Source organism: Trachypithecus francoisi, unplaced genomic scaffold (genome assembly GCF_009764315.1).
Source record: "Trachypithecus francoisi isolate TF-2019V2 unplaced genomic scaffold, Tfra_2.0 Lachesis_group12, whole genome shotgun sequence".
Classification (NCBI taxonomy): domain Eukaryota; kingdom Metazoa; phylum Chordata; class Mammalia; order Primates; family Cercopithecidae; genus Trachypithecus; species Trachypithecus francoisi.
In genome coordinates, this window is record NW_022681457.1 from 85,170,920 (window position 1) to 85,189,442 (window position 18,523).

At 43.5% G+C, this 18,523-nt stretch overlaps 1 protein-coding gene across 2 annotated transcripts in view; it reads right to left on the minus strand.

Annotated features, from left to right (window-relative positions):
* Nucleotides 1-155: 155 nt before the first annotated feature.
* Nucleotides 156-18,523, minus strand: part of LOC117092825 (microtubule-actin cross-linking factor 1-like) — an 80,917-nt gene continuing 62,549 nt past the window's right edge. For both annotated transcript variants that reach the window (XM_033227021.1, XM_033227020.1), the window contains 4 exons: nucleotides 7,270-7,481; nucleotides 6,255-6,365; nucleotides 2,733-2,862; nucleotides 156-1,620 (listed from right to left, as the gene is read on the minus strand). In XM_033227021.1, coding sequence (XP_033082912.1) covers nucleotides 1,364-1,620; nucleotides 2,733-2,862; nucleotides 6,255-6,365; nucleotides 7,270-7,481 — 710 coding nt within the window. In that variant the 3' untranslated portion in view covers nucleotides 156-1,363. The remainder of the gene's footprint in view (nucleotides 1,621-2,732; nucleotides 2,863-6,254; nucleotides 6,366-7,269; nucleotides 7,482-18,523) is intronic.

An 18,523-nucleotide genomic window follows, 5' to 3' on the forward strand; every position in this document is an offset into this window, starting at 1 on the left:
GATGAAATAAAACAAAATCTATTAAGCTCTACAATTTATCCGTCAAGATATTTTGATTCGCATAATGCATTTAAGTACCTATAACATGATTATACCCCAGGGTAACATTTATAGATAAGGTAATGGTTGAAAAGAAAATCAGGAAATACAAAATATTTGTTACTGCAAGCAATTTTAATACAAAAGTGTGTCTTGTTTTTAAACAGTTCATTGGTAGAGCTTCAGTTTCTGCCTCAATTAAAACCAATTGAGATAATCACACAGCAACATGGTCGGAGCTGAAGAACAGCAGCTAAAAAACAGGAGCCCCAGACAGCCCCTCTTCATGGTCACTTGGTCAGTTGACTTTATTACGCACAAAAAAAGACTAAAGCAAACGGGACTGGTTAACAAGTGTGCTGGTGAACTCCATTAAAGGACGAGCACGTGTTTGTCTTACGTCCACATTTTCAGAACAGGCTTGTGGAATTCATTCCTCAGTTTGTGGGAAGTTGATCGACCATTTAAATAAATAGCAAAAAAAGTGGATAAAACAAATTTGAAATTCACAATGTCACCAACAAGCCTATCCCTTGCCAAGGGTCTGGGTCCTGGTGAACACAAGAGTTATCGGTGTCTAGGCTGGTAGGGAGCAAAATCAAGTTTAAAACCCCAAATGTTCTGACGTTTTCTGAACATGTACATTTACCCCTGAATTCTAGCAGCCATTTGTCCTTTAAACACCCAGTACTGAAACAATATCCAAAGACAGTATTGCAATGAACTCCTTTTGCTGTATCATGTGCAAATGTTACTTAGATGAGGTTCCCTCTCTTTAGCTAAAAATCACAAAACATTAAACAATGGAAAAAGCAGTAATAAGTGCCCTCCCCTCAGTTCTTGCTAATTGAGGTGTCTATGATTTACAAAAAAAGAGTTCCTTAAACACTGCAGGATTCTTATTTTTTTTAATATAATTTATCTTGCTGAGATAGCAAGTCAAGTTTATAAAGAAGATGCATTTAGGAATAATCCTAAAAGATAAAGCAGGTTTACAACCCTGCACCGCGCAGAAACCCTATTAATAGGCTTTTTTTTTTTTTTTTTTTATACACATTTGTATCTTGACCTTTTCACTTGTTTTTCTCAAATATTTCATTTCTGGGCCCCATCCATTACAGGGTTACCAGGAGGCAAATTTTATCTACATAAATATTCACATGAAAATAGTAACTTACAAAAAGAAAAAAAATAAGGCAGCTTCATAACACAATTATTCTTTTACACTTTTAACAATATAACTTCTCCAGTTCAGAATAAATATACACCCAATGTATGGAGCAGGATTCAAAGTGGAGAGTGGCTTGGGGGTGCTTGGACAGTGTTATCGCTTGGGGCCTGGAGTCCTGGGGGAGGCAGTGGTGGTCTTCTTAGACATGGTTGGGATTTTGGAAGGTTTGTTTAGCCCTCTCCTGGAGTTGCCTTGGCCCCCTGCAGCGCTGCTTTCTGAAGTGTCGGAACAAGCAGACTGCGTCTCTAAGAGGTCAAAGTCAGAGGCATCGCTTCCTCGCCGGCTGCTGGCTCGACTCCCAGCTCGACTTCCAGCCCGACTCCCAGGGCGACTGGCTGACTTTTTAGGGTCTGGAATTCAAGAATCAAACAGCAGACTTATAGAGACGGCATGGGGTGGAAGAACAAGTGAGCAGAGGCTAGGGTTCTGATCCTGTGTGATCTTTTTTTTTTTTGAGACGGAGTCTGGCTCTGTCGCCCAGGCTGGAGTGCAGTGGCCGGATCTCGGCTCACTGCAAGCTCCGCCTCCCGGGTTCACGCCATTCTCCTGCCTCAGCCTCCTGAGTAGCTGGGACTACAGGCGCCCGCCTCGTCGCCCGGCTAGTTTTTTGTATTCTTTAGTAGAGACGGGGTTTCACCGTATTAGCCAGGGTGGTCTCGATCTCCTGACCTTGTGATCCACCCGTCTCGGCCTCCCAAAGTGCTGGGATTACAGGCTTGAGCCACCGCGCCCGGCCTGTGTGATCTTAAGCAAATCTCACAGCCTTTCTGCACCCCCGTTTCCTCATCTATACAGAAGTTGCTGAGGCCCTTTCTAGCTTTGTGATTCTACTTGAGAAGCTGTTTCCTGGGGATTAGAAAGCCACTTCTATCAGCAGCACTGTCACCTTCCATGCCCCCAAAGTGGAGGCAAGCAGGGTTGCTCAACCATCTCAGCACAGGTGGGTGAGCCTGCCAGCTGGGCTAATCCATGGGCAGAATGGATACAGGCCAAATGAGGGGAAGCAGCCAGCAGGAAATTAAGGCAGATTCCTAGGTTCCCATGAGGAACAGTAGCAGGGGAACAGATGTGATCTTCCCCTGCCTTTCTCAGTTCAACAGCAGCCATAATAAGTATGACGTGTTGGAAACATTACTAGCAAGCTGCTCATCCCAACACTGGACTGATGTCTGAGGAAGACCTACATTTCCTTTTTTACATTCTCTCAAATGAGATCATTTCTGATGAGAACGCATGGCCCAGCTTTTGGCTGTGGAAGCATCTCATCTCAGAAGGAAAGCTTAAAGCTAGTTGTAATGACAGAAAAAGTAAAGGTCACTTGAGCATCTGCACGTCTGTCTTTCTGGGCATCACACTAAGTGCCACTCTCATTACCGGCTCCTTGGGAGCAGTGAAACATTCCACACATGCTGTTGTTTCCAAATTCTCAGCCTGGTTTGTAGGTCACGGGGCAGGTACTTACCTGCCCGGTTAGTTTTGGCACCTGTGGAGGCCGGGGAAGAACTATTGCTGGTATCACCAGCAAGGGATGTCCGACTAGAATGAAAAGTTGGTGTTGGTCGTTTCAACTTGCTACCTGATGATGAGATAACCTTAAAAAAAATAATAAAAAGGTCACATTTTACTTGGTAAAATCTTCACTAGAAATTCAACTTTCAAAGGTCTCCATACACCTCCTTATATTTGCTCAGTTGAGAAGCAAATTAAAAGTCCAGGAAAACAAAGATTTCTCTTAAAGTATCCTAGGTCATATATTTTGATAATTCCCAAAATAAAAGTTTTATGTTCCAATTAAAAGTTTCAAAATGTCTTCAAATACCTTTTGTTTTACTAATTTCCACTATAAATGGAAAAAAAAATCCTCAGTAAGATTACAATAGTTACAACAAATGATTGTGGTGAATGAGTAAAGGAAAAAGAAATTCAAATAATCCTAGGTATCAAGATTTTGGGGTTAAAAATTTGAAATGAGTTTTAGCCCCACCTATTTGATATGGAGATTCAAGTATTACTCCAATCTCTTAACACTAAGTAGGTGCAGTAACTTTAGTAAGATCTTTTAGTCATTATCCTTACTGGTAAAATGCAGATAAAAGTACTTAACTCGTGGATCAAATAAACTATGAGAAGCACATGACTGCGGGACTGAGACATCAGGAACAAGTCTGTGCATGAAGAGCCTGGAGACCTGGGTTTGAGTCTGGGTTCTGGGACTGATTGAAATTAACATCTGTCTTTGCTTCTCTCTTGGGAAATCAGGGATTAAATCCTGCCTCTCTGACTTCATTTCTACCACACTCCTCATCAGTCCATCCCAGCCACACTGGCTTCCTTGCTGTTTCACCAATGGCCCAGTGAGGGTCCCCCAGTCTTGTCCCCTTGCTGTTCATTTTGCCTGGACTGTTGTTGCACAATCACTACCCCCCAAGCCTACCCCAGACACGTGTGGCTGACCCCCTCATTCCCTGCAGAGGCTCTATTGAAAGGATGACCTTAGCAGAGAGGTCTTGCCTCACTACTCAGAACACTGCTTGTATACTTCTATTCTCTCCCCTGCTTCCTGTGTTCTGCACAGTACTCATCACTGTCTTACGTATGGTATTACTTGTTAGTTGCCTGTCTCTCCTGCATTAAAGCATCAACTTCATAAAAGCAGGGACTTTGTTTTGTTCACTCTCACATCCTCAGCATGTAAAATTGTCTGGCACAGAAGAGGAACTCAATAACAACTTGTTGAACAAATAAATGATGTATAGAAGCACTTCCCAAACTGGAAAAGAGCTATATATTATTATCACTGCTGCCAGTAGGTGCTATGTTTCCTATTTGAGTGATGTTTTTTGGTTTTTTAGATAGTAGTCTTAACTGCAGGAAAAATAATATTTTAAATGTGTGAGTTTTTTTGTTTGTTTTTTTGTTTTGAGACAGAGTCTTGCTCTATCACCCAGACTGGAGCGCAGTGGCATACTTCACAGCTCACTGCAGCCTTGACTGCCCAGGCTCAAGCAATCCTCCCACCTCAGCCTCCCTACTGGCTGGCTTATTTTTGTATTTTTTGTAGAGACAAGGTTTCTCCATGTTGCCCAGGGTGGTCCTGAACTCCTGGGCTCAAGTGATCCGCCCACCTCAGCCTCACAAAGTGTTGGGATTACAGGGGTGAGCCGCCATGTCCAGACTTAAATCTGTGTGGGTTTTTTTTTTTTTTTTTTTTTTTTTGAGACAGTTTCACTCTGTTGCCCAGGCTGGAGTGCAGTGGCACAGTCTTGGCTCACTGCGACCTCTGCCTCCCAGGTTCCAGTGATCTCCTGCCTCAGCCTCCCGTGTAGCTGGGACAACCAGCACCTCCACCACATCCAGCTAATTTTTGTATTTTTAGTAGACATGGAGTTTTGCCATGTTGGCCAGGCTGATCCTTAAATGTTTTAAACATCCATTATTTGACCTTGTCTCTACTTCGCTTTTTAAAAAACGAAAAAAAAAAAAAAAAAAAAAGAAAACACAACCACTTACGCCACATGCTACAGCATGCCATTCTAATTTTTCTTTGGAATCAGTTACGTAAGTTGTTTTCCAGGACCTTTAAGATGTTTATGCAAATAGAAGAGAAAAGCAACCCATCTCATTGTGTTTGCTGTACTTCTTAAATTTATAAAGAAAAAGCATAAGCGACAGAAAGTGATTAACACTCAAGCACAAACTTTCCTGGCCACATAGGAGGAAGAGCACCAGTTTCAGAAGCTAAACTTCCTGAGCACTGCTGCTGGAAGACAACAGCTAGACCCCGGGCTAGAATTCCAAGTCAGGAGATGGCCTGGCTACAGAACACAGTAAGTAAGGAAAGATGAAGCCTCAAAATGAAATGAAACAGAAAATAAAACCTTAAGACAGAACAAAAGCCCTGATTTATCAGAATTGTATGAGAATTTGTACCTCATCATTAAACATCTAAAATTTAAAATAGAACTTCTGAGATTTTTATGAAACTGGAGGCATTAAGGAAAGAAGAAAAGCAAGATGAACAGGGTAAGTCTAGGAGTTTAGTGGCAGTAGGTCCCCAGATCATACTCTAAACCAGATACGTTTCTGAACTGGAGTTTTAGCTTGGAGTAAAATGAACCTCTAAACAGTGGCTCATTCACAGCCATTGACTTATTGTGTATCCCTTGTTTCCCTGGCTAAGGCTTTCCAAGACTGAAGGCAACACTGTCTTGTGAGGCCCAAGAATCCAATGTTTCCTGGTAGGAGCTAGAATGCAAACTACACTGCTATCAGACAAGCCACTAGTCCATGTTTTATTTCTAAAACACTGCTCTTCCAAAAGCGTTCAGGCATTTTAATGGCTGCACTTGAACATGCTTAATTGCTGGCATCTGTATTCCAATCAAGGCTACAGAAACTCAAGTGCCTAGGCCAAGAAATTCAGAAGCTAGAATGTGAGCCTCAGAGCAGTGTTCACTGGTGCTGTGCTTGGCTGAAGGAGACAGCACCCACGCCTCGGACCAGTGTGGCGTGGCAATACCAACCACCCTGGACATGTGTCTCAGGGTGGGTGGCGCCAACCACTCTTCTGTTCTAAGCAAAGATAGAATATTGTAGAACATGCGCCATAGTTGAATTTCAAGTGTTCATAACTCGTCTGAGTATCTGACATTTGGAGATTCCAAGAGGCCTGATTATAAATGATAGCAATAAACAAATATCCAGGAATGACCATCGTTTACCATTCTGAACAAGTATCATTCTCAAGATTGTTATAAAGTTATTAAGTTATTAATCTAGTTTCAGGTATCTCTTATTTCTCTCCAATTTTGGTGAATCCGAGTTAGAAACCCCTGAAAACACTGGACTAGATGAATCAGCTGTGACAGCAAGCACCACAGAGATGGAAGAATGCAGGGATTCGTGTCAGGAAGAAGAGCTGGTCAAGTCCATTAGCGAGGGCCTTGTCTTGACTGTGTCCTCAGTCAGCAAAGCCATACTCTACCTCGGGGCTGGGCAGCTGGAGGTCAGGAGAATGGCTGTCCCTGATAGGGGTGCCAGCTTTACTGTTTACCAACCAGGGTTTGTCATAACAGCGAGAGAACTGAAGTGAAGTCTGTGAAACGGAAATCCAAAGGGAAGGACGGGAACAATTGAAAAAGGAACAAAAAGGGTGCACATTGGGAACAGAAAAAAATAGAAGATACTAAATTTTAAAGAAACAGAAAACAAAATAAAATGCATGTCGGTCCATCAGGATGAGAAGGACCACGCAGGCACTAACATCCTTCATACATAACCCATCGTAACATCAAACTTAGCTGTTAGCTACAGTGCACAGCCAGTGCCTGGATTTTCTTTCCTTTTCCCTTAAATTTTTTATTCTTTTATTTTTATTTTTTAGAGACAAAGAGTCTCACTCTGTTGCCCAGGCTGGAGTGCAGTGGTGCATTCATAGCTCACTGCAGTCTTGCATTTCTGGGCTCAAACAATCCTCTTGCCTGAGCCTCCTGAGTAGCTGGGACTATAGGTGCTCACCATCATGCTAGGCTAAATTTAAAAATTAGAGATGATACATTTAGAAATTTGTAGAGATGGTCTTGCTATGTTGCCCATGCTGGTCTTGAACTTCTGGCCTCAAGGGATCCTCCCACCACAGTTTCCCAAAGGCTGGGATTACAGGCATGAGCCACTGTGTCCAGCCTGGATTTTCAAAAGTAGTAACACTGGACGGGCTCAAACTTAAACTGAGAACATGGGGAAATAAACATTTCTGACATAACCAGGCTGAGTGCATATTTTAATAAATGTCCTTTGGAGTCATCTTAAAGGCCATATATCTGTGTACTGCTAGGAATAGGGCAGCCTTGGTCTGTGTATTTTCATGTTTTATTTATAAAATAAAACATTTTCATTTTTATTTCTTCTCCTCACTGGAGTCTTTCAGAGGTTACTGTGAACAATGAACATCTGTGAGGGTGGGAGTGGGGACGAAGGGCATAATGGAGATCAGTACGTACCTTGGTTCCACTGGCTGGGGTGGCTGGAGAAGATGGCATGGATGTACAGCTGTGGTTACTCTGACTAGCACTGGAGCTGGAACGAGTAGGGGAAGCTGCCCGGGAAGATGGTTTGGACCTTCGACCCCGTGAGCGGAAGGGGGTCATTCCCTGGGATGCCCCCTCTGGTAGGATGAATTTCTCTCTAAGTTCAATGTTAGTTCTACCTCGTGCTAAAAAGGAAATAAACACACACATAATATCAGTTATTCTCAAAAATGTATCTTTGATGGTTATACAGCGGCTTGACCCCATGATAACAGTTATATAAGTTATATAGGTTTAGTATCATCTGTGGGTGCTTCAAAAATAGAGATAAACTCATGACACATCAGCCTTGTCAAGGTTCCTACCCATAGTAGATATGTTAACTGTATAATAAGCAAGTCTCTGTGTATAAAGAAGGACCAGCCCACTCTGCTGTTAGTGTCTTGCTTTGCCACTGTCCTTGGAGTAAGCACACTGTGACTGCTAGAGGTAAAGCAGATGCAACAGTTCACAAACCTCTGAAATTAAATCAAAACCCCTCTTTTCTCTCTCATAGTACATGTGTACTTTTTGCTCAATTTTTGCAGGACAGAGAAAAACATTACTGAAATCGACATTGTTTAGACTCTTCTATTTGAATTCAGTCAGTAACAATCCTAAAGAAAGGAGTCCAGGAACTCAGGACAGTAAAAAGATCAGGAGAGAATCATTAAGAAGTAAACATGTAGGTGGGGGGAGAGAGAGAGAGAGACATCAAGACCATGCACAAAACTTGCTAGTGAGAAATTGTTAAGTGAAAAACTGAAAGCAGTAAAATGCTAAAGGAGCAACTGCAAGTAGGAGAGGAACATCAAGGTGCAAAGAACATGGAGACAGCACGGGAAGCCAGTTAGCGCTGTCTTGTGGCTTTCTGGGGCTGCACAACCACAACTTAAAATGTGGATTCCACTGGAAGATCTTAGGCACAGCCAACACAAATGTTAAATGTGAAAGATGCTACTAATTTAAAAGACATAATCCCTCTAGAATATGTTCTTAGATTATTTCTCACTGTAAGATGTAATCCTGCAGAAACCCTCTACCTCCTCATCCACTCTAAACTGTGTACTCTTTACAAAGTACTAGACACAGCTAAACAAATGGGACTGCTGGAGAAAGGGCAATCATTATGAGCAAAATATTTGCCATTCTTTCCTATAACAGATGTTTAACTGGTCAGAAACCATAAATCTAGAAGGTGGCAGGAAATTTTGTCCACTTTCTCTTCCGTCCTACCCCATATGTCCCTCAAGGAATTTGAGGAATTTTGGTAGAATCAGGTTTTAAATCAGGTTACGTAAGTGTCCAAGCAGCATGGTGCCAAATTCCTAAATCAAATTCAAATTCTTTTCAATATATTATATGCTGACAGAACATATCAAAGTATCAGCTTAAAAGCACTCACTTGGGCCGGGCGCGGTGGCTCAAGCCTGTAATCCCAGCACTTTGGGAGGCCGAGACGGGCGGATCACGAGGTCAGGAGATCGAGACCATCCTGGCTAACACGGTGAAACCCCGTCTCTACTAAAAATACAAAAACTAGCCGGGCGAGGTGGCGGGCGCCTGTAGTCCCAGCTACTCGGGAGGCTGAGGCAGGAGAATGGCGTGAACCTGGGAGGCGGAGTTTGCAGTGAGCTGAGATCTGGCCACTGCACTCCAGTCCGGGCGACAGAGCGAGACTCCGCCTCAAAAAAAAAAAAAAAGCACTCACTTGGATACCAAAACCTCTGAGTTATAGTCTAAGCTCTGTTGCCAACTGTGATTTTTTCCTGCTCTGGCCTCAGTTTCCTCAGGCTCACCAGAGACGATCAGGTCAACCAGTCTCTAAGAGCCCTGTTGTCTGGATGATCTATGACTTAATGGTCCCTGAAATGCTAAACTGTTTCCTTCCATGATCCAGTGTGTCCTTCCTCCTCAAGTCTCAACTATATGTGACCCTTGGCCGGGCAAAGTGGCTCACGTCTGTAAACCCAGCACTTTGGGAGGCCAAGACAGGTAGATCACTTGAGTCCAGGAGTTCGAGACCAGCTTGGCCAACATGGCAAAACCCTGTCTTTACTAAAAATATAAAAATTAGCTGGGCATGATGGTGCATGCCTGTAGTCCCAGCTACTCAGGAGGCTGAGGCAGAAGAATCACTTGAATTCAGGCGGCAGAGGTTATAATGAGCCAAGATCACGCCACTGCATTCCAGCCTGGGTGACAGAGTGAGACACCATCTCAAAAAAAAAAAAAAAAAAAAAAAGAAAAAAAAAAAGTTCACTTCTGAGCAAACGCTGCCAGAAAAAAAAAAAACAAAGATATAAGAGGAAAACTTTGAAATTGCATTGCAATTGAAGGAAGTGACATTTTAAATGTTTTAGGAAGGGCATTCTCTAATACCATAACAGTGATATGTTCCCTATGCACTGCACAGTTCATAGAATGTGCAATAATGCACCTGACTGTAATTAGCATCCCTATGTTACAGAGAAACTGAAGTACTCACAGAGGCTGAGGTAAAGCAAAGTGGCAGTAGAGGTGGACCTAGAACCCACGTCTTCCACTTGAGTTGTCCTCTTTGTCCTCCGACCCCCAAGCCATTCCCAGCCTAGCACTCTGCATCACCACCTACACTCGCTGTCTCCACTCTTCCCCTCAGACCACTCACGCTTCCATCCCCACCACTCACGGAAATTGCTCTGGCAAAGGTCACTGACAACCTCTATCTCAGGAGGGCAATGAAAATTGCTTAATGGCTCATGCCTGTAATCCCAGCACTTTGGGAGGCTCAGGAGGGCAGACTGCTCGAGCCCAGGTTGGAAACCAGCCTGGGCAACATGGTGAAACTCCAACTCTGCAAAAAATTAACAAATTAGCTAGGCATGGTGGCATGTGCCTGTAGACCCAGCTACTCTGGAGGCTGAGGTGGGAGGATTGCTTGGGCCTGGGAAGTCAAGGCTGCAGTGAGCTGTGATCACAACACTGCACTCTAACCTGGGTGAGAAAGACGCTGTCTCAAAAACCAAAATGACAACAAAAGTCACTTAATCTCACAACTCAAGGGACATCACTATTATGTTGGTGTGTCTTACTCCTTTGCACATCTGTGTGTATACACACACATACTAAGTGTATGTATATATATGTATACTAAGTGTATACATGTGTGTGTATGTGTGTATATATGTGTGTGTATATGTATATCTAAGAGGGAGAACGGGACTGTGGACAGACCCAGCGGACATCCACGTTTTAGAAGTGCGCAGAGAGGAGTTGTCAGCAAAGGAGCAGGCGTCCTTGAACCAGGGGAGGACAGTGTTTCAAAAACACTGACCTGACCTCAGGTGATCCACCAGCCTTAGCCTCCCAAAGTGCTAGGATTACAGGCGTTGAGCCACTCCAGAAACTTTCCTCCATGCCCTACATGTCTCATGCAAAATTTTAACTAGCTGCTATGTATTATTTCATCATATGGATGTGAATTTATTTAACCAGTCCAATATTGCATTTGTGTTTAAATATTTTAAACATTGTAGCCAATGCTGTGAAAATTTGTGAAACATTTTGCATGTATCCACTGTATTTCCTTAGAATAAATTTCTTTTTTCTTTTTTGAGACAGAGTCTTGGTCTGTTGCCCAGGCTGGAGTGCAGTGGCCCAATCTTGGCTCACTGTAACCTCTGCCTTCTGGGTTCAAGCGATTCTCCTGCCTCAGCCTCCCGGGTAGCTGGGACTACAGGGGCCCGCCACCACGCTTGGTTAATTTTTGGTATTTTTAGTAGAGACAGGATTTCACCGCGTTAGCCAGGATGGTCTCGAGCTCCTGATCTCGTGATCTGCCTACCTCGGCCTCCCAAAGTGCTGGGATTACAGGCATGAGCCACCGCGTCCAGTCTAGGATAAATTTCTACATGTAGATTTTCTGGGGAGAAATTACATGATGTTTTACCTTAGGTAAAAACATCAACTGATGAATGTCAACCATGTGTCAAGGTTGACAGATGCCAGCTGATTCCAAAATGTTATATACACTCTCCAAAATAATATGAGTATATTAAATTTACTTCATTCTGGCCAATTAGTGTGCTATGAGCATGAGTGCATACAGGAAAGAAATCTGACAATTTGTTAGGTAAAAACATTTCTCTGCTGTTGTAACTTGCATGTGGAGGGTTACTACACACTGCTCTCATGGTTTTGAAACCCTGTCCTCTCCTGGCTTCAAGGACCCCCGCTCCCTTGCTGACCTCTCCTCTCTGCCCACTTCTAAAACATGGGTGTCCTCTGGATCTGTCCACAGTCCCGTTCTCCCTCGTAGACTCCACCTGGTGATGAGCTCACCCACTGAGGCTTCAGTCCCACCATACAGTCACATCCAACTCCAAATGTATTAGCAGGGCAGGCCTTCCCGCTGGATGCCAGAGGTTATATCCAACATCTGATTAGACACGACGAGAGCCGGGAACCAAAACCCTGGCGCCAACATAGGTCCCTCTCTCCCGAGGGCAGTTCAGTCTATTGATTCTATGCCTCTTGAATCCCTGAGCCTGTGCACGCCCCCTTGCACTCAGGTGTTTCATGGAGCACCCCCTGCCCACTGGGTATCTGTAGCAGCCTTCCCACTGGTCTCCTTGTTTCTCATCTCACCACCCACCCAGCCCTCACTCATTCTCTCATTCTGCAGAATGCATTTCTTTTTCTTTTTTTTTGTTTTTGAGATAGGGTGTCACTTCGTCAGGCTGGAGTGCAGTGACGCAAACATAGCTCACTGTAGCCTCCACCTCCCAGGCTCAAGTGATCCCCCGACCTCAGCCTCTCAAGTAGCTGGGACTATAGGAATGTACCACCTTGCCTGGCTAATTTTTGTATTTTGCAGAATAAATTTCTAAATGAAAATCTGTTAACAGTTCAGAATCCTTCCATAGTGTTTCACTGCTTATAGCAGAATTCCCCAAGTGACGTTTTCTAGGGTTTTCCTACAAAAGGGGTTTGGTCATCTGTATTTCCCTGCTTGGGAGAGCTTTAACTCGGCATCTCCCAAATGCATTTGATCATGACTTTTCGTTTTTTTTTGAGGACCACATCTTGGGGACTAGGAAGGCACAATGTGGCAAGTACCCAGGACCCAGTGGTCTGGCATCCATCACCTGGCCCCTGATGCTGACCCCTGTCCAGAGTCTTATCTGGTCGCTAACCTTGTACACTTGGCTGCAGTCCCATGGGACTACTTGTCCCCTTACTTTTTCAGCTGCTGACACTTCTGTTCATATGAACATGTGGTTTCTGTATCGAGAATGTCCAGATCCCTTTTCCTGTCTGGTCAAGTGTTACCTCCTTTAAGATGTAGCTGAAGCAACACCTCCTTTTCCTTTTTCAAAACCTTTTTTCTTGAGATAGGGTCTCACTCTGTCACTCAGGCTGGAGTGCAGTATATACACACATACACTGACACACACACACACACTGACACACACATACACAATTTATTTTTATTTAGTTATTTTTTGAGATGGAGTCTTGTTCTGTCGCACAGGCTAGAGTGCAGTGGCACAATCTCAGCTCACCACAACCTCCGCCTACTCGGTTCAAGCAATTCTCCTGCCTCAGCCTCTCGAGTAGGTGGGGTTACATATGTACACCACCAAGTCCAATCAATTTTTGTATTTTTAGTACAAACAGGGTTTCACCATGTGGGCCAGGCTGGTCTTGAACTCCTGACCTCAGGTGATCTGCCCAGCTCAGCCTCCCAGAGTGCTAGGATTACAGGTGTGAGCTACTGTGCCTGGCCATATATTTATTATTATTATTTTTTGAGACAGAGTCTCCCTCTATTGCCTAGGATAGAGTGCAGTGGCATAGTCTCGGCTCACTGCAACCTCTACCTCCTGGATTCAAGCAATTCTCTTGCCTCAGCCTCCCAAGTAGCTGGGACAACAGGCTCATGATACCATACCCGGTGAGTTTTTTTGTATTTTTAGTAAAGACTGGGTTTCACCATATTGGCCTGGCTGGTCTTGAACTCCTGACCTCATGATCCGCCCGCCTTGGCCTCCCAAAGTGCTGGGATTACAGGCATGAGCTGCTGCACCCGGCCTATATTTATTTTTATTTTATTTTTTTATTTTTTTGAGACAGAGTCTTGCTCTGTCGCCCAGGCTGGAGTGCAGTGGCCGGATCTCAGCTCACTGTAAGCTCTGCCTCCCGAGGTTATGCCATTCTCCTGCCTCAGCCTCCCGAGTAGCTGGGACTACAGGCGCCCGCCACCTCGCCCGGCTAGTTTTTTTTTTTTTTTGTATTTTTAGTAGAGACGGGGTTTCACCGGGTTAGCCAGGATGGTCTCGATCTCCTGACCTCGTGATCCGCCCGTCTCGGCCTCCCAAAGTGCTGGGATTACAGGCTTAAGCCACCGCGCCCCGGCCTATATTTATTTTTAAAACAGAGATGGGGTCTTGCTATGTTGCCCAGGCTGGTCTTAAATTTTTGGCCTGAAGTGATCCTCCCCACTAGGCCTCCCAAAGTGTTGGGATTATATATGTGAGCCACTATGCCCGGCCCAATACGTCCTTTTCCTGATACCTTCTCCATCTTCATGGGCAGTCATCTCTTCCTCTCTCAACTATTCATTTTACCAAATAGGAGGGCATTTATTCACACGTTTGTTCCCTGCACTAGGCTGAGAGCTTCTGCAGGCAGGGACCATCATCTTAATTTATCTTTGGATCCCAGTGCCAGGCTTGCATTTAGGGTTTCAGTAAGTATCCGTGAAACAGAGTAGCCTCTGTTTCTCTGAAATAGCCTCTGAAAACAAGTCTCTCAACAGTTTCAAGGAACAGATCTCGCAACCTTCATGAACGTTCACTAAGAAGTGCTTCCATTAAGAAATGCTCATTATTTCATGGGGATGAAGAACAGAAGCACCAAGCTGTGTTAAAGTGAAGAGTCAGTGGCCAGTGAGGCTCACTCTCTTGCTGTGTGACCAGCTCTCTTGCACACCAGCCACAAATGCAAATCCATGAATTTTCATGACTGAAACCACAAGGTTAAATTTGTGACTGCCAACACCTACTACATATAGACTGTTAAAGCAATTTAAAAGAGCAAATAGCTTTCCATAAGAAGGACAGTACAAGAAGGAAGATTATCCCATGTTAACGGCAACACATTTAACCTGTGCATTTTGTGAACTGAGAACCTGTTTAATTCTATCACAGGATCCTATGCTGATCTCCTATGTCATGACCCTGTTAGCCCCAGAGGCTACCATGAGGTAGGTACATTGTAACACCTCATTAAACGACTGTTGAGGGCCCAAAGGGTGTCTCATTTGCTTTCCTAGCTGGGTGCATGCAGGATGCTGGGAAAATACAGTTCGTCATCTTCTTAGGGTACGCTTACACATCATAACGAAACAAATAAACATTAACGAGACAGTCCCTGTTTTCACAGGGAAATCTCTAGTCAATGGTCACCTCTTGGTATAGTATTTCACTGGCTAGAGATGCAAAGATGTGTGAACAATTCCCTATCGTCATCCTTCCAGGTTACTACAGCCATGCCAAAGGCACGCAATGTAGGCATTAAGGTAATCTGAGACTATAAACAGTGGTTAGCTAGCTCCTGCACGCTTCCATGATGCCTCATTTAGAAGGTCTAAACTTGCCAGGTGCAGTGGCTCACGCCTGTAATCCCAGCACTTTGGGAGGCCGAGGCTGGCGGATTATGAGGTCAGATCGAGACCATCCTGGCTAACATGGTGAAACCCTGTCTCTACTAAAAATATAAAAAAACTAGCTGGGCGTGACGGTGGGCGCCTGTAGTCCCAGTGCTGGGGAGGCTGAGGCAGCAGAATGGCGTGAACCTGGGAGGCGGAGCCTGAAGTGAGCTGAGACTGTGCCACTCCACTCCAGCCTGGGTGACACAGCAAGACTCTGTCTCCAAAAAAAAGAAAAAGGAAGTTCTAAATTCAAGTGAAAAATAAAAATAATGGCTTACTTTAATTGGGATTTTAGAATCTTGTCTTCTCCCTTTTATTTTCCTTCCTCTCTCTGTAATTTCCATCTTCTTGGTCCTTATGCTCTTAAGCTCACAATAGTAAAATTCCCATATTTCTGGTGCTCTCATCTCGGTCAAGAGACCAATGAATAATTAATTTATGCTAAGCCATGCCTAGCTAATATTAGCTTAATATGCTACAACTCACATGGATATTTGCATTTTATTTTTGTTTTTGTTTTGAGAGGGACTCTTGCTCTGATGCCCAGGCTGGAGTGCAGTGGCGCTATCTCGGCTCACTGCAAGCTCCGCCTCCCGGGTTCACGCCATTCTCCTGCCTCAGCCTCCCGAGTAGCTGGGACTACAGGCGCCTGCCACCTCGCCTGGCTAATATTTTTTGTATTTTAGTAGAGACGGGGTTTCACCGTGTTAGCCAGATGGTCTCGATCTCCTGACCTTGTGATCCGCCCATCTCGGCCTCCCAAAGTGCTGGGATTACAGGCGTGATGCGCCTGGCCAAGATTTTTGCATTTTAAAATAAAATATTTGAAGATGCAAGGCAATGAAACGATTCTTGGTAAGGAACACTTTATATACACCACTTGGAAGAAATGAAAGCTATTTCTTCAGAAATAAACTTAAAAGCGGCCAATTTTAATTAAAAAAGGTGTTAAGAGGCCAGGCGCGGTGGCTCAAGCCTGTAATCCCAGCACTTTGGGAGGCCGAGACGGGCAGATCACGAGGTCAGGAGATCGAGACCATCCTGGCTAACACAGTGAAACCCCGTCTCTACTAAAAAAATACAAAAAACTAGCCGGGCGAGGTGGCGGGCGTCTGTAGTCCCAGCTACTCGGGAGGCTGAGGCAGGAGAATGGCGTCAACCCGGGAGGCGGAGCTTGCAGTGAGCTGAGATTCGGCCGCTGCACTCCAGCCTGGGCGACAGAGCGAGACTCCATCTCAAAAAAAAAAAAAAAAAAAGGTGTTAAGAGGGCAATTAATACTTTTACTTTGATAAGCTAGAAAAGGCTGGGATAGGAAGAGGCGACAACAAACGGAAGCTGTGAAAATTGATTTCTGGGGCAATCCCAAAAGTAAAAAGCAAACATTTTTCTCAAACTAGAAGGAAACACCACATTCTAACTAAGCAAATGTATGTACCAGCACTTGAATTTAGTAGTAAAGGTACTTTTAATGTTTAAATTGATTCAAATATTTTCCTAACATTGGGTATTATAAAGTTAAAAGAAAGAGAAGATACCTAGTACTTCGTTGACTACTGTGATAGGATTTTCCCCCTCACCATTCTTTTCACTGGAGAAAAGATCTACCATTGAACCTACAGAACCAGACCATGATGGCAGCCACCTCAAGTTCAGTTCATCAACCACCAAAGAGGCTGTCTTTGCTAAGGGAGTTATGCTGGCCACCTGACATTGGCTGTTGCGGGCATGTTAAAATTCAGTTCTAACCTATTGTTTAACGGCTATAGGGTTTCAGTTTTACAAGATGAAGAGAATTCTGTGGGTGGATGGTGGTGACGGTAGTATGACACAAATGTACTCAGTCTTCTACTTAAAAATGGTTAGGGTGGTAAATTTTATGTTATTTGTATAACAAACTGAAAAAAATCAGTTCTATGCCAAAATGTGTCTTTTAAATCTTCATAAATGAAATTTCTTAGATCTTCACTTATCTGGGGGAGCTAATATGTCTAATGATCAAAAACATACGCAGTGCCTTAGGTACAAGTATACCTATTATCTAGGCAGGAGCACGGGTTTTCTCTCCATCCAAAACATCATGATTTCCTGTGCCATGGATAAATTCAGAAACTGAAATATCTGATTTTCACAGTACCAGGAGATTGGCAAATCTAGCTAGCAAAATATTTTCATTTTTTTACACATGACTAAAGCAACATGCAGTTTGAGATATCTTCTACCTTTTAAAATAGCTGTGTAAAGGGAGGTAAGAAATGAGAGTGCATGCTGGTGTTAAGAACCTTGTCATGCACCTTGTACTGTCCTCATTATAGCATTCTCTGTGGTCCAGAGACCCAAGGAAATATGCAATATCAATGAGTACAAAACCTACTGTAAGCAGTGTTTCCAGAAGTCATATTAATCCTTATAGAACTTCCAATACAGTTTTTCAAATAACTTTGTTCTCTTCTCAACCTTCACACCCTTCTACCTTACTATAATCCATCCTAATCCTTAGGTGTTCATCGCCTAGCACCATTTTTTATTTGATTAAAGATAGCACATCCTGCCCATCACTGATAAAGTTACGAAATTTAAAACTTCTGGATTCTCTCCACAGTCAATGGATTGAGATGATTACTGAGTTCCACGAGAGCACTCCTGCAGAGACACAGGAAAGTCTTACCTTGTTTGCTCCAAGGGATGCTAAAAAAGGTCACTAGCTTTCATAGAAAATAGCTTCTAGATGGCCGTCCCCAATTTCCTTGGGGTTCCAAATTTCAGATACTAAGATAAGGACAAAGCAAGCAGTGTTCTCCTGGGCCAGCAGCATGATGTTATCACAAACAGAGCAGGCAGCAAAGAAACAGGCAATCAAGGATTCCAAAATGCCACATGCAATATATCTTTTATTTAGTCCCATCATACATGACAGGAAAAATAGACCTTATTCATAGATTTGAAAAGGAATAAAGTTGTTTTACTGAGTTAAAGTTAAAATGGCATATATTGTTTCTCATTAAAGCAATAAAAGACGACTTTTAAATTCTAAAACTAAATACTTTCAAGTTTTTATCAGAAAGTGTTTTCAAAATTAATTTTTTGTAGACAGAGTCTTGCCCTGTTGCCCAGGCTGGAGTGCAGTGGCACGATCATGGCTCACTGTAGCTTTGAATTCCTAGGCTCAAGCAATACTCCCACCTAGCTTCCAGAGTAGCTAGGACTACACAGGTGTGTACCACCATGCTTAGCTAATTTAAAAAAAATTTTTTTTGGAGATGGGGTTTCACTATGTTGCCCAGGTTGGTCTTGAACTCCTGAGCTCCAGCAATCCTCCTGCCTCAGGCTCCCAACATACTGGGATTCCACTGTACCTGGCCCCAATTTTTTTTAAAAAAGGAACATCTAATGAAAATTATTACTGCTGAACTTTTACTCTGGTTTACTGTAGTAAACACAGAATGAGTTAAAATAAGAGGAACTACTTATGGGCATATCTGAATTCATGTGAA